The sequence below is a fragment of the Epargyreus clarus genome, unplaced genomic scaffold, assembly GCF_041222505.1.
Source record: "Epargyreus clarus isolate Ecla_fem2 unplaced genomic scaffold, WU_Ecla_fem_2.2 ptg000021l, whole genome shotgun sequence".
Classification (NCBI taxonomy): Eukaryota; Metazoa; Arthropoda; class Insecta; order Lepidoptera; family Hesperiidae; genus Epargyreus; species Epargyreus clarus.
In genome coordinates, this window is record NW_027332228.1 from 12,467,016 (window position 1) to 12,484,147 (window position 17,132).

The 17,132-nt window shown below is 36.3% G+C and overlaps 1 protein-coding gene across 1 annotated transcript in view; it reads right to left on the reverse strand.

The window, feature by feature from the left end:
* spg (dedicator of cytokinesis spg) overlaps nucleotides 1–17,132 on the reverse strand; it is a 59,655-nt gene that overhangs the window by 15,170 nt on the left and 27,353 nt on the right. Inside the window, exons 5-12 of the mRNA XM_073084696.1 lie at nucleotides 9,778–9,892; nucleotides 5,924–6,208; nucleotides 4,368–4,574; nucleotides 2,663–2,762; nucleotides 2,193–2,428; nucleotides 1,165–1,324; nucleotides 515–638; nucleotides 38–192 (exon numbers count right to left, since the gene is read on the reverse strand). Coding sequence (XP_072940797.1) covers nucleotides 38–192; nucleotides 515–638; nucleotides 1,165–1,324; nucleotides 2,193–2,428; nucleotides 2,663–2,762; nucleotides 4,368–4,574; nucleotides 5,924–6,208; nucleotides 9,778–9,892 — 1,382 coding nt within the window. The remainder of the gene's footprint in view (nucleotides 1–37; nucleotides 193–514; nucleotides 639–1,164; nucleotides 1,325–2,192; nucleotides 2,429–2,662; nucleotides 2,763–4,367; nucleotides 4,575–5,923; nucleotides 6,209–9,777; nucleotides 9,893–17,132) is intronic.

A 17,132-nucleotide genomic window follows, 5' to 3' on the forward strand; every position in this document is an offset into this window, starting at 1 on the left:
TAAAACATCAGAATTAATTTCAAAACTTTAAACATACCGTTTTGAGTGAGTTTAGTAGAGCACAGCAAGGTACTGATGGTGCAATTCTCTTTGGAGCTCCTCTGGAAGGACGGTATTACGCCGTTGACGGGCGCCGAACGGACGGTATCGTTCGCGCACGACGGCAGTGATAGATAGCTTGCGGACAATAGTCTGTAAAAAAATTATACTTTAAAAGTCTTATTAAAAGACTTATTAAAGAAGAAATTGAGTATTTTATAGAAGAAAACCTTGTTCGTCAAATTTCCGATAATATTTATTCTTGTCGACATGTTTTACTTCACATATATTAATTATTTATAAAAGAGCGGCAAATTTTATTTCCGCCACAAACTTTGGAACCATGACAAAATGACATGACAATTAAGTATGCCCATGAAATTCAGTAAAAAATCAAGTGTTAATAAGTCTACGTAATTTATAAACTAGATGAAACGGTGTGTAACGAATAGTAAGTTAACTTTATCAAACTTACTTGGAAGGATCGTCACATTTGTACACGTATAGTTCATGAGCTCCATCTCTTAGCGTCGCTCCACTCGCCTCCATGAGACGGGCAAACGCAAATCCGAACAGTTTCCTCTCGTTTTTATCTCTCGCTGAAATAAAAAGTAAACACAAAATAATACCACTTTCCGTTATGGTACTTTATGAGTGCCGCAGATGCATATTTTATATATGACGGCACGTCATACAAGTCATAGTTATATCGCTAGTGTAATAAAGAAGAATATAGACATGTGAAAAGATTTTTCATATATCACTAAGATAATATGTGCTGTTCATGAATATATGACAGAAGAGACAAATTGTTATTCCGAAAATAAACACTGAATTAATTTTTATTTTTTGTTTGTAAGTAACAAGATGAAAAAAATTTAGACAGGTATGTAAAAATCAGCAAGTAGATAATTAAGGTAAGAGAAGACAATTAAATGCGCTTGTAAAGAACAACTTAGTAAAGAAATAGTCAAATAATAATTTAAGCAAATAAATAGACAAGTAGAGTTCGCGTCAAACTGCTAGTCCGCTCCGAATATAGAAACGAGTCACGTCGCAATAACAAATTGTAGATATTAGCGGGACGAAGACAGTCGCGTGTAACACATAGCAAAGCGAACTAACTGGAGCAGTGTCGGAACTCGATGCGCACGTGCGCGTGCGTGAAGGTGTCCAGCGGCACGGTGAGGCGCAGCTGCTCGCCCCACGCGGGCCCGTTGTTGTGGTACAGCACCAGCGACTCGTACGACGTCGCACCGTGACCGCTCGCGCCCCACACGCAGTCCTACGTACGAATCACAGTGTATGGAACTATTAGCGGTTTTATTTCGTCAATATTCATTTGAGGCTAACTATTTATTTGAATATAAAGGCGCGGTCAAACAGAACGCGTATTTTAGCGCTGCGCTAGGCGTTAGCGCTAGAAGATAATGCTGACGCCGCGCTCTAGCGCCGAGTTGTGATGTACACAGAGCGCGTACGCTTTTCGCGGCGCTCGGCGTTCTTGTCGCCGGGCGTTGTATTTTTTACAGATTTGCATACAACCGTGATTGTATGGGAAAAATTACGCGCGTGCGTACGAGTACACGCGTACGCGTACGCACTCTGTGTGACCTTACTAGTAACTCAGTACCATACAACTCTGCGGCGTCAGGATTTACTACTAGCACTAACGCCCTAGCGCGGAGCTATAATACGCTTCCTGTGTGGCCAGGCCTTAAGACCTCATAAGTGTTTATTCACATGTTTATTGCCTATCACTAAATATCATAGAAATTATTTTCCAGCGTTAAGTATAAAATTCAAAAATACCGAGCAGTATCTACAAATATGACGTGTCTGTTACGCTCTTGTCACACCCTCACAAAATCGGCACTTTCCAGAGTCAAATACAGTTAATTGCGGATGTCTTCGGGCATGATGACGTCAGGAAATCTTTGGAAAGTTAAAAGACGACGATACCAGTACTACTTACTACTGTAACCTGCCTGTTATTATCATGCACACTGACGGTCGCCAGCGTGCTATAATCCCTCTTTCAAACTCTAGCTCTCTCCAGCGTCAAAAACAAGTCTTTGTGGACTTCTTCGGGCACGGTAACGTCAGAAAAGCCCCACTTGGTAGAAATAAATAAGGAAAATACTATTACTTACCACTATAACCTGTCCCGTATTATCATGCACATTAACAGTCGCTAGAACATTCTTGGCCGTGCTCTTGCCTCCTCTCTCAAACTCCGCCCTTTCCAGCGTCAAATAGAGATCGTTACGGACGTCACCAGGCATGATGACGTCAGGGAAGCCCCTCTTTGCCGTCACAGTGGCTCCGGAGGCCACCGCTTCCGTGATACTCCCAGCGTTGGTTAAAAGACGTAGAGCGACTACTATTCCTGAAAAAAAATTATTATTACGTTAATTATAATTATATATACGTTTTAAAGGATATAGAAACACAGGTGGGCTTCGTGTCTCTCATGACACTAATGATGAAACAATAATACTCAAATTATTCAAAGCAAATATGAGAAAAAATAAGAGAGATATGTTTTAAAGCTTTGAAGATTATGTTATATATTATAAATAAACGATTTTATATGATTGACCTTTTAGATAATTGAACTTACCATAGTTTGGTTGTCCAGGTAAAATGTTGCATTTATTGGTCTGTTTACGAATCAACATGTCATGTAATTGATGGAAATCTTTCTCTTCGCATTGGTAGACCTGAAATAAAGTACATAAACATTTTTTATAAACTAAGATTTTAATAAATAATTAAAATTAGTTCAGTTATATGAACTGACAGGTACCATTTCAAATCAAATTAAAAATATTTTTAAGACCATTAACATTAAGAGATTTTCAAAGGTGTTCCAAAATCAGTGTAATGAGTATTCCACACAATAATTATATAATATGTCGGATATCATAATATTGATAACACTATTTCTTTGATAACACTATTTCGTTACCATAAACACACACAATAGAGAGTACACAAACCACCCAAACCCCGAACGGAAATCCAAATACACTTTCCCGTTTTCTGACCGGGGATCGAACCCGGAACTCTCCACTGAGAAAATCGTTATTTATAATTAAAGACAATTCATCAAGTTTATAAATTACTCATACGATATTTACGAATATGATTCATATGTGTAATATGGACCATTTTGCGGACAATAGAAATTTCCTAAACAATATATTACAGTTTACAACTATCGTAAACAGATTACACATGTAGTAATCAAGTCAACGGTTTATAACATAAATATTTTGAGATTACTTCATGTTTCCCTAACACTTTACGTGCATATTATAACGAAGTGAAAACAATAGACATGCGTAAGTAAACTAAGCACTTTATATTACTAAAAATGATTTTGATAAGTAAGCAAAATGCAACATGCAGTTTATTATACAAAAAATGATGTTCCATTTACAAATATTTCGTCTCATTAAATTTTCAACATCATTTGCTTTTGTTATCGTTTCACAGTAATTCGGTTGCTTTTGTTATCATTTGACAGTTATTATTAAATCTTACCTGTGTTTCTTTAAAATCTTTATCTGGATTAGTTATCGACATTTCGGAATTAAGTAACTTTTAACGCTGACACACTCTTAGAAATTAGGACGATTTTTAGGACGTTGCGATAATAAAAAATATATTAAAGAAATAAACATTTTAAGTGTCTTTTCTGTTGTTAGTTGTGTGCGCTGCTGTAAATTATTATGCAAATAAAAAAAAATACATATCTCCTGCATTGATGCTCTTAAATTTTACTTTGATTTTAATGAAACAATTTTGCAATGAATAACTTCATTATTAAAAAAACCTAGTGAATTTTGAATCTATACTCCTGTTAAGCAGGCCGCCTAATGTGCCCCAAGATGTCTGCTTCGGCAGCACTCCGAGCCCTTAGTGCTTCCTCCGGCCCTCGTCTCTCCCCTGTACTGCTGTTACTGCCCGCCGTTATTCTTAACAGCTAATTAGTCAACTCACTTTGAACGTATACTCCTTCTCAGTCGGTTGTCCCGTTTGTCTCAGAAAGTCAGTTAACGGCAGGACTCCAGCTCCTAAAGGTCTCCTTGCGACCGGGCCCCTGCCCCTCCCCGGTGCCGCTGTTACTGCCCGCGTTTATTTTAAACAGCTAACAAGTCAACTCACTTTGAACGTATACTCTTTCTCAGCAGGCTATCCCATCTGCCTCAGAAAGTCAGCTAACGGCAGCACCCCGGCCCCTAAGGGTCTCCTCGCGACCAGCCCCATCGCTCCCCTGTTGCTTCCTACCCTTATTTTAAACAGCTAACAAGTCAACTCACTTTGAACGTATACTCTTTCTCAGCAGGCTGTCCCGTCTGCCTCAGAAAGTCAGCTAACGGCAGCACCCCGGCCCCTAAGGGTCTCCTCGCGACCGGCCCCCGTCGCTCCCCGGTGCCGCTGTTGCTGCCCGCCCCCGACCAGCGGCCGACGCGGATCACCCACGCCACCAGCCATAACTCCCGGGATAGGTCTGTTGTTGATAGGTCCTGGAAGACAAATTTTATTATGAGGGATTAGTTATCAGTTATCACACGGGTTACGCATTTACTTAAATTTTGTTAAGGCTCAGTCTTTTGAAGGTGGTAGAATCCTTTGTGGTTCGACTCCGGCAGCACCACCGCCACGCCTATTTCTGCCTTATAACAGCAGTGTTAAGCACTGCTGTGTTCTGCTTTGAACGGTGTGGTAAGGAAGACATAATTTTTTCGAGGCATTCCAGCTTAGTCTTCAGGGGTAGCGGCGCATCTGTGGCCAACCTCCGGTACGAATATCGAATCCTATCTGAAGTCGATTACAGATGTCCATGGGCGGCAGTAGCCACTTCCAGCCAGCTCGTCTGCTGCTTCCTATTATAAAAACAAATTGGTTTGTTTTGCGTTGTCAACCTACGAAATTTGACTGAATTTGGGACACTATTTATAATTTGAACGAAGAATAATACAAGATACAATTTCAGGATTTATGTTGACTTTGTTTGGCCCCGTTTTATGTTTTTACTGAATTATGATATTGTTAATTTCAATTACTGTTTTATCATGGCAACGTTAACCGGATTAAATAGAAACGTAAAAGGAAACGCTTTAAACACAGTATCAGTCTGTTAATACCCACAAAAAACGGAAGTGCCAAACACGTAGTTATGAGATAACATATTGTTATTTGTTATCATAAGTAAAATTTTATATAGCTATATATGAACGACGTGGTTTGAGTTGTAGCGATCTACGAACCTCTCAACGTGCTACTTATTTTTTTTTCTAACAATTAAAAATTATGCAGCGATATGCTTACACACCTATTGCAACCGGTAAAATAAGTATTTCGAGATACCTCTTACCGTCCATGGAACCCTTTTTTGTTAACAAGGGCGTAACCTTCAAAAAGTACCCGGTGCGAAACAGGGGTATGTGGGAATCTTACCGCATTACAAACCAACCAAGTGGCTGTCCTCGGCGCTGCGTAAAGGACTTCGAGATCTCTAAAGAAATGCAACCGGAGTCCTCTTAGCGCGTTGACCCGTTGGGCTTCACTCAGGTGATCATACTCACTCACGTATGAACTTCACCACACCGTCTGGTGTCACCACGCTATGTGACACCCTCAATAGAAACTTTGCTCATTAACTAGCGCTTACACCGAGCTATACTCACCGCGAATAGCTTGATTTAGCTGTCCCTGACCATCAAATAATCTCGATGTGCTAAACAACTAACGCTTCCTTTCTGCGAACGGTGTGCGATTAGTATGCAAGCGGTGAGCTATATGATTTTGAACTGTCCCTAGCGTTCCAGAAACCTTTCGTTATTAACCAATTCTTATATTGAGCTATACTCACCGCAAACAACGTGCTATTAGCGTGCAACCGGTCCACATAGTTCGAGAAGCCGTCCCTGGCGATCCGCACGCGGAACCTCTCTGACAATGGCTGAGCGCGCCTGGCATCGTGCAACCAGAGCAGCAACTCCGCTTCATCTCCACCAGCGGTGTGGCCGAAGTCCCGCATGCTGCACATGAGGTGGTAGGACTGCGCTGTGGTGGTCGGTGTGGACGTATTGTTCGTCAACGTGCCAGAGTTGAAGCTGCTGCCAGAGCCGCCCGCGCGACGCAATGTGCCTCGACACTGCGGGTAGAAAAATGAGGTTTAACAGACTTTTGTAATAAGTATTTCAAATGAATCTTAAAGTTATAATGAACTCCTAGCATTTTTATTTTATTCGAAATATTTTAGGATGCAGAAAGGTAAAACATTTTAGGAATGAAGGCGTTCAAATCAAATCATATCATTTATTTTTCTTAATATAGGTAAATACTGTTGTTATATCCTCAAAATTGTCCTCTACATTCCACCTCTTAGAGGTATGCAAAAGTATTATTACTTAATTGTCTTTTTAATATTATGAGGGTCAAGTCTTATTCAAATTAAATTTTATCAGTCGATTTATAATTTCAAAATACTAACATAACAATATTATTAAATATATGTCATTATTATTATTACACTCTTGCGTTACGTTACGTTACAGTCTTGTATAAAAATACATAATTTATTTTATTTTTGGTTGATCTGCTATTTCTCTTTCCTCCTATTTTACAACCCCAAAAAAACCATTTATCATACTTATTTTCAGCGCCATTTGAGTACATACGCGTCGCATGATAAAGCTGATAAATGCATGATTCAACGGCCTTGCCCCGAGTATGGAAACGCCTTTACTAGATACCCAACATCCAGTGTGACGCTGCACGATACATCCGTAAACGGTCAAGTTGGCCGAGATTTGAGTTAATGTTAACAGTTTCATATTAATTGAGGTCGGTTTTATCATATTTGAAATTTGAAATTGATGAATAATAAATTATATAACTATAAACTGAAAAGGTTAGTATTATAGCTTATGTAACTCCCATGATTTAGAATAATCCAACGACATATCATAGGTAAAAATCAATGTAGGGCATGTCAAAGAATGAAACAAGCTCGAAAAACATTATCAGTTGGGTAAAACAATCATGTATTTAACTCTGTGTAACCTATTAAATAATGACAGGTGAACTAAACAGGACGTTTAGTCTTGATGGAATCAACTGGAGATACAATGATATGTTTAGTTTGAATCGTTTCTATGACTAATATCCAGGTACATCAACAGATTCGCTAATATTTTAATTACCTTGTCATCAAATCTCCAAGATTTTACCTATACATACTAATATCCTAAGTTAATAAAAAATCGTGAAGGGAAGTTAAGTTATACATAGAATGTATTATGTAGGTACATTTAAAGTAAATAGTATTAAATGGATAGACAAAAAATTCTGACCGTTGAAAACTATTACCTGTTGTTACTCGTACAAGTATACAAAAATGCAAAAGAGGCTTTGATACTCAAATTGCACGCCACACGCATGTAAATGTGCTCATACAATTGGGCATAAAGAATTTCCTTATTACCATCGCCGTAAAGAATAAATTGTTGCTTGACGTTTTGATATAGTACTTACTCTTATGAGAACCAGAAGGGCGTAGTAGAGTAGGGCCAGGGTATCGTAACATGAAGAAGTATGGATTTGAAGAGGTTTGCAACAATTGCAGCTATTTTTATTGATAGGATAATCAAACCAAGACTGTTGGAGCATACGATAACCTTATTATCATTGCATCCAATAAAAATAAATTGTCGCGTGATGTTTTTTTAGCCTCTTAGTACAAGTGTAGGGAAAGAGTACCGCAATAATGTTAGTATAATACATGTGAATAAGCTTTTGAAACTTTTTTAAATATAAGGAAAATCAAAGTTAGCTACAATTGTGTATGAGTAACTTAAAACCTATTGTTATTTGATTTGCAATACCTAAGTATAAATTCACCACGAGCATTTTATGTCTTAATCGCACAGAAAATTTTGACACTAACACCGTCCGTAAGTAAATTTTAACTTCATTTTACATTTATTAAATAGGCAGGTTGTAATAACATCTAGAGGCAGAATTTTCTTTATATACCTATATCTAAGTATAGGTACCTTTTTTTTCACGAGGGGGAAACCTTCAAAAGGTACCCGGTGTCGTGGGAGCGACACGGGGTTGTGGGACTTTTACCGCACTAAAATCCCCCGGTGGAGGTGGAGTCCTCAACGCAGCGCCGTTTTCGGCGCTGCGTTGAGGACTCCGGGTTATCCAAAGGAACGCAACCGGAGTCCTCTCAGCGCACTGCCCCGTCGGGCTCCGTCCAGGTGAGTTTGTATCACCACACTGTCTGGTGTATACAACGGAATGCGACCACACATACCGCCCTTCTTCCCGGGGTCGCTAGCCGGGCGGTTTGAGCTTCCACTCTTGCCACTCGCAACCCCGGAAGCCCCTTTAGTCGCCTCTTACGACAGACAGGGGATACCGTAGCCCTATTCTAGTCCCGAAAGTACAGGGACAAAGTATAGGTACCTACCTATACTTATAGGGATTCTTTATTACTTACACAGTGTGTCTATGTATACCCACTGTGTCTATATTAACAAGTCTTGGGGACCTTTACCTATTATTATATATAAGTGTATCTTTAAACAAAAAAATACTTATAAGTATAAAGCCACAGGTTACTGGTCCCTCATATAACGTCGTACCGGTATCTGCTCATATCGGCTTATTAGGTGCTTACGTTGCACCCAGTTCCTTCTTGATAGTTGCTAGGTTATGATTTGACCAGTTTTCTCAGTAACTTTCCAGTACCTACATAATTTGTAGGCTTGTCGTAGTTATTCATTATAACTCTTTACGAAGTGATTTTTTACCATTTCTAAGCTCATATGCTAGGTAGGTACCTATATTCAGTAATACTTACATACATATAAAATTTTATCGCGGTATTGTGAATTGAAAATGTATGCATAGTTATTTTATTTTAATTTATTTTTTTATGTTACCACTGAAATCATTGACATTCAAAAAAACTCTGATATGATTATGTAATGCGAAGAAATAATATAGGTACTATTACTGCATTAAATTCCACTACATTTCAACCTAATATATCGTACTGATAACCAGCTTCTATATACAAACTATCTACCTATATCCTGCGTTCCAAAAATAGTACGCATATTAATGTGTTTATTCAAATTCAACATTGACTGAACCACGTGAACTGTCGGATGCGTATAGATCGCAGAAATAGATATAAAACTGCACAACATACTAACTTAGTCAAGCGGCTACGAATTGAATAAACTATATACGTATGACATAAATACAATTAAATCCGTAAATGGCTTAACCTAACTGTACTTATGACGTTATTTAAAGTTTATTTATACTTAAATAATTGTAATATACTCGTATGTAGTAATTTAAATAATGGACTGCAATTTGTAATATTAATCGCATCTGTTCATTCTAGCTTAATAAACGATCATGATGATTATGACTAATATGAGGTTTTTCAACTTAATCCTTAGAAACGCAGTTATGGTTAAACTCAGTCAGATATGCAACCCTTTTTGGTGTCTGTTGTACCCGCTTATGACAGTGCAGGTAAATGCGAGGGTTAACTTTGTACACTAATAATAATAATAATATATCCGGTGTTTTTATTTATTCCTAAACAGTATTCAGAAAACTATAATCAAAAACCTTAATCTAGTTCTCCTATTAACCTATGGTTATGGCTGGTTACATGCCAGTATTTATACTTACTGCTGCAGCCCTCTCAGCGCTCTCCACGTGAACCCTGTACAACTCCACCAGGCTTATGTCCTCCGGGTCCACGGCTTCAGCACCACGACGAGGCACCAGTTCCAACCCCAGCTTTCTGAAATGGATAAACTTATTTCAACATATCTTATAAATAAGCAACAATTACCTATATTGGTAAATACATTCCGAGATAGCGCGATTTCTTCAAGTCAAATTTAAAGACGAACAACACTTATATTGCTAAAAGAGGTAAAATTCGAGGTAGCGCGATTTCCTCAACTCAAATCGTGTGATATGTCAAAAACTATTTGAACTACCTAGGAAAATACTGGTGAACTATGGGCCGCTTAAACTTTTCTGTAATCTCAGTTGGATAAAATGATACTATCCCTTTAAAGACTACTGTACAAAATAAAGGATAATTAATTAGTGTTTAAAACACACATACAGAGATAATACAAAGTTTCAAGGTCATAACTCTGCCTTGTTTGACTTACAACATCATCGACATCACATTATTTAACTATTGCGACCGTTATTTCTCATACCCTCATAACAGCTTCAAATTGAAGTACATCATTTTTTTTATTGAAGATACCTAAAAATAAGGAATTCACTAAAGACAGCTTAGGCAAATAACATACGAGGAAAACCACTTCGTAAAATGAATAAAATATTTGTAATAATTCTTCATGACACGAACAAAATCTAGTCATTCATATTTCATCACCTATCCCATTCATTGAATAATTTAAGGAAATCCCTGTAAACAAGACGGGGACGTGGTTAAGTTGGCGTCGCCCAAAGCCAATACTTAAAAGTTAAGGAAAGGCTCTGCCGCCACAAAATTCCTTGTAAAAACGGTACACAGCGACGAATGAACATACCGTGCGAATATTATGAATCACTTAACAATGTATTCCAAGAAATGATGGACACAATGGGCACCTATCGGATATCATTTGAATATTGGATCACAAAAAACAGTGCCCAAAATCGCAATTAAAATAGAAAGGATAACGCCCGTTATCTATAATCAATCAATCCAATGTCTTGCCTACAAAAGAGCAAGATTTAAGACTTTTTTCATAGTAGACTTTGTCAATGGCAATTTTTACTTACAAAAGATACCTGCAAAGTTTTTGGTAAGTGAAAATTGGTTATTTATAATGGGCCATAAGACATATTCAAATTTTGATCTTTGTTAGATACCTTAGATGCAACTAATCCACGATCGACCACAAACGATGCCAATCTTCTTGTCAATAGTGGAATATCCCGGCGCTAAGGATAACAGAACAAATAATAATGGTCCGAGAAAAACGATTCTAAAAGCTAAATTAGATAAACGCATAATCGGTCACGTAGTTGCCATTGTATAAGAGGCTTTCAATCAACTCACGTAGCTTGTATGTTTGCATGCTGAGAATATCATAATGATGTATTTGAAAATCGACCTTAACTTGAAGACTATAATGCTGGTGCCTTCTCACGTTCACTAAAATGTAGCTTTTAAAGCTGTGATCATGCTTGATAAGATACCTAAATTTTTTTGTATTATAAAAAGTTATAAGGTAAGTCACCTGTGACCGCTCGCGCACAACTAAGAGTATGAATTTAGACATATGAACCCTACATATTTTCTGGATATAAAGTTGTGTACGTTATTCCTAAGCAAAATATCTACTGGCAACCCTTTGCGTCAATACTTGCCACAAGTCTTCCGTATAAATGTAGAAGACCAGGAAGAGATAAGCTTCAGGCCATTCAAAGACGATTGGTGGAAAAAGTTTCAATTATTTTTTCAAATTCTAACTGAAATTGGCTCTGTACTGTCTAAGTTCAGACGAACATAAAAAAATAAATAGGTGTATTTTAAGTTTCTGATGACAAACAACACGTTTTAACTTATTTTTAAATGACAGACAGACATTCATTTTATTTATATAGATAGATATATCAGACTAAAGCAGATATGTCTCGCATTCCTTGCGAATGTTTCGCCATGTAAAAGTTTTCTCAAGGCTTGCGAAGTTGTAAAGTCGGAGAAATAAAAATGTCGTAAGGTTTCAACCTTACTTTGAAACTAAGAACGGCTTCTGATTTGTGACCTACATAGTGTTTCTAGTAACCAGTGCAATATTTCGATTAGTTCTAACAGTGGCATTTCTCATAAAAGTTTAATAAAACAGAAATAGTATAAGAACATGCTGTCCGCCTGATTGTAAGTGATCTCTTTTGTCCTCGGACATCTGTTTTTAATTTCTAATTAGTTTTGAAGATTAACTGAGTTATTCCAGAGGACTAAGTTGAAACAGTTCATATATCTGCCTTACGACCTCCTTCAAAACAGAACACAGAAGCAATAGGTGTGGAGATGATGTCGCTAACGTCAAACGACGAAGGGTTCTACCACCTTTTAACAAAACTATAAATCTTTATAAGAGGCTAGTCTGTTTTTCTACGAAGTTTCACTTGTAAATCGTTGACTAAGCATTAACCGTCGAGACAGGTCCACTGGCGTATTACTAATTTGACTAGTTTCTTATGCAAACCGTGTTCCTAGACCTTTACCATGGCAAATTAACATTCACTTGGGTACGTGAACTCATGTTCCTACACAGACATTGTAAGCCTCGTGGATTAAATTTATGCAATTTACTAAAAAGATTAACATTCCAAAGAAGTTTTGTTTAATTAAATTGAGCAACATTTTGTATGCATATAGATTAATTAAAAAATTTCCTTTGGAATCTCTATAATACGTACTTCATTTGATAAAAGTCACGATCAAATTTTGATCCCCAGGGAGCTTACGCGCATTATTATCAAACAAATTATTAAAATGAGACCAAAGGGTCTGACCATCAAACAAATTCTTATTATTTATTTTTAATTTTCTCTAATAAATGGATGCGATGAAGCCTTCCCATATATTGGTCGAAAGGTCGCCAAACCAGTTATTCAAGCGACAATGAATAACATCAGACATTGATTGTGGCACGTTGCCAACCTATATGCAGTGAAATTATCACCATTAAGTTTCAAGTGCTTACTAAAGAGCTTAAGAGTAAAATCAAAATATATTACTTGGAAATAAGGATTTCATTTTATTTTCTTTCAAACTTTGCGTGTTTTCCCTAATCAACTGCAAAAATGGAAAAGCATACTATGGAACTACATTCAATAAATATAGGTTTACCAATGTAGGAAGGGAAGATACAGGTACCTAGGTACTAGGGATACCTTATTCCTTGAACTCTGTTTAAGACTACAAAGGTATCATATTATCTTAGGTTAAATGTTCTAGAGATTCTACACGCGCTCTTCTTCATACTACGCTCACACAATATGTGAAATATATAAGATATAAAAGCCAAAGCACATACAAACCGCTGAAAGCATTCCTTCCATTGTGCTCGTAAAATTGAGCCAATGACATATAACCCGTTTTCGTAACAAAATGTGTTTCAAATGGAAAGCAATATTTCATAGAAATATGTATAGGTAACATGGCAGGCATGGTGTTTGATTTGGTGTGCATCGGATAGGTCGCTAAACCAGTTATTCGAGCGACAATGACGGCCGGCACTCTCGCGACTCGTTGCCACCCGGCACTCTCGCGACTCGTTGCCACCTAAAGAGCTATGCTTACTGACTTCCTACTTCATAGAATCAAGCTTAAGTTATATTATACATTTTATTGTCTTTATGGATTAATGATATTGGAATCTGAGATATTACAATATGAGTAAAACTAAGATTCACGTCACAGATATACAAGAGGACAAATATTTTAATGATAACTTTTTGCCACCGGACTATCCAGTTGATGATCCGGCAGTCATTACTACTTAATACGTATGAATACAAGAAAGATGAATAGGTACATACAGTAGAGAAAACATGTTATAATATAAAGATAAGTATTATATTATTATTCAACTTCTTTTTTCAATGTTTTTTCTTCTCATCAACTACACAAGCAAGTTGAATATGAAGATGTCCAAGAAACTTATTAACTAAGTTTGTTTACTTCGTACATTTTGGAAGAGTGATCAAAATTTAATCAATATACACATACTATGAATTACAATGGAAGATAAAAACAAAAGTACGATCATTACATTTACGTTCCTATGTCGCACTGAGCGCTTTGTATGAGCGATATAGGTATACGAGTATTTACTCCCTTAATTTATACCGTATAATGTTTTATTAAGCAAGAAATTATTTCCAAAAATAACTGCCCTTATTTATAATAAGAAGACTAAACAGATTCATTTATTACCTTTTACACAAGAAAAGCTAAGGTCAGTACTGTAGTCAGTAATTAAGATCCACCACCAGCATAAAGAGGTAAACATAAGCAAACTAAACTAATAAATTGTTGCCACTGTGCAATGAAACTAATTATTTCTATACATTCTCGTATATTCCAAGTTTGGCAAGAGAATGTGATAATATTATAAGTGTTTGAATTATTACCGAAATAATGTAGACGTCTAGATAGCGCCCCCAGCGACACAGACCGACTGGTAAATCAAGTTTTGCAGCGTTCGGCGCATCGAACTTCAGAGCGTTAACCATTTAACAAATATTAGTTAGCTACACGGCAATTTGTTAATTTTCTAATATCATAAAGACTGAACAACGTGGTTGATCACAGGGTGTGGTAGAATCTTCTGTGTTGAGTGCAACTATGTCGTGACTACGGCTAAACATTCATTAAAGAAATCGTGAAATATCTCACATTTCGAAAAAGTGATGACGCATATCATCATAAATATATGTATAAATAGTATTCCTAAAATTTAAAAATCTAAATTTAAAATATATTAATCTAAATTTAAAATATATTTTAAACATTTACTGAAAAACCTTTAGAAAGATTTTATGATCAACTTTAAGTTTTAACGAGATCGTCAAATAAGAACCCGTTTCAATTTGTACCGTAAAAAGTAAATTATTGACGCATAACTGAAAACTATGAGTCACCATCATTTGATTTGGTCCGTTCTTAGAATTTAGCAGAGATTTTTTAAGAAATTGGTTTTGCACCACGTTGATCCCAGACTTTCTGTAGTCGTGTTTTTATTTTTCATGCTCTAAAAATCGATTTAAGTTAATTCCATCCATCCATAGTTTTTGCAATTTTCTGCTCGAACTGAGTAAAGTCAATAAGAGCTTAAAGATCGTTTATACTGAATACACCTACATTTTTTTAATATCAAAAGTATTAACGTAGCATAAACAAAAACCGTGTGAGCCTACGCCGCTATTTACTAATTACGAAATGAAAGAATTTATACAGCCGAGACTACAACTTAATTAGTATTTCTCAGGCAATAATGGATTGTATACATGAATTATGGTCGTAATGACATTCTGGGCCAGTTTAATTGATAATAAAATTATTCTGGAACTATAAAAGAGGAAATAATCGGGCTCTTCACAGACGGAACTTTCATTTTTTAGTGTGTGAAGTTCTATCTTTGCCCCTATCGCCAACAATAGATTATCTATGAGACCAACCTCACCTAAGGGATGCAAGAACTGAAGCTATTGTTATAAAAGTAAATATTTGGTTCGGGATCTTGATCAATGGATGATAGGATAGTTACGTGATTTGTGTACTAATTTCTGTTCAATATTATTAGTTCTGATTCGACTGAAAACAGGAGTATGGTCTACGCTTGAATTTTCTTTTCCTACCTATCTGATAGCAAGACTTTACTTAATCTTAATATTAAAATTGAAACCATAATTGAGATGAGTAAGTACCCTTTTAAGATGAAACAATAATATATTAAGGTTCATAACAAAAATAATCATAGAAGCATCACAGATACTCGACAACAATTTATACGAAAAAATCGTAACGAAAGATTCCGTGTGTCGATTTGTAAATGAGAAACGATATTTAGGTCAAGCTCATAAAAAAGTGGATACTTAGCAAGAATTTAAGATACACTATCGTCTCACTCGGAATCATTAGGGCCGTTAGTGTTGTGCCATTTTCTTTTTATAAAGTCCGGGGACCGGGTAACAGGTAGAATGGTCTGCGTGCCTAGCCAATGACAGAGCCGATGTAGCCAGCCGAGTTGACCTCAGCTTGAAGCATTTAACCGTGTGTGTTACCGCGAGTGATTAGCTAGCAAGCGAGAATGCATTCCCTGAAAAAAATAACACGCGACTAAAAGTTTCTGAGCAAATGCTAAGTCGTGTTGATGACACTAAATAAAATAACTAAGTATTCTAAAAAATATATAAATCTGTGCGATTCTAAAAGTCATCTCTTTACCTACATATTAATCAGTTTTAGAAACGTGGTACTTTTTTTGTTGTGAGAACCATCGCGCCCAAATATGGCGGGGTTTAAATAAAATTATTATTGTTGAAGAGTTCATCTTTGGGTCTATCTTCCTACAATAAGTAACTAGTCTTATGGTAAAACCATAATTTTTGCCGAAGATACGTTATTTAAGAAAAACTACAAAGTTCAACAGGACGTGAAATCGGGTTTATGAAACCGTGGTAAAAAATAGTTATATCGGATTAATTCTTTAGTAAAAAAAGTCACTGGTTACAAACATTTATCAAAAATTAAATTCTAGTTCGTCAAAGTTGCCCAAGTATACGTGTGATAAATACCACATGCCTCAAATTTCGATACATTTTTTAAAAGCTAAACTAATAACTCGTTAGTCGTTTGTGATACGACAGACGTCCATATGAAACCTCCTTGTGGCCAGTAAGATATTATTAATTGTTAATATTACAGCGGCATCTTAATGCCTTCGATATAGAATAAAAGGTTATTGATATAGGTATTCGAACTATTCGCAAGCTTTATTGCGTATCAAAAATGAATGCAGCGTTGAAGTCTTATATTGTGAATGCTTTCTTATCGAGGCCCGTAATCATTAAGTTATTTGAGGCGGACAAGTTTCTTATGCAATAAGGCTTCATTGAACTAAGGGGGTAAAAAGGTTAAAAATATATGATCATCCATACATACATGTATCATACATACATGATCTCTACCATTTTGTTTTTTTTTTTGTTGGTTATTGCGGTTTGGGTTTTCCTATACCTAAACACTTCTTTCATCATTAAATGCAATTTAAGATGTCCTTTTGCTTTTAATTTTAAAATTACAATGTGAATAGAAAATTCAAACATACTTTATCTAATATTGCTAATGATAACTATACAAGTGGATTACATTTAAACCACTGTTTACGAAATTAAAACTATGTATGTCACAATAAAGGGTCAAACATTCAAGGTAAATTTATTTAGTTTATCACAAAAATTTGATTAAGTATAACTAACTTTTAGCACGATTTTAT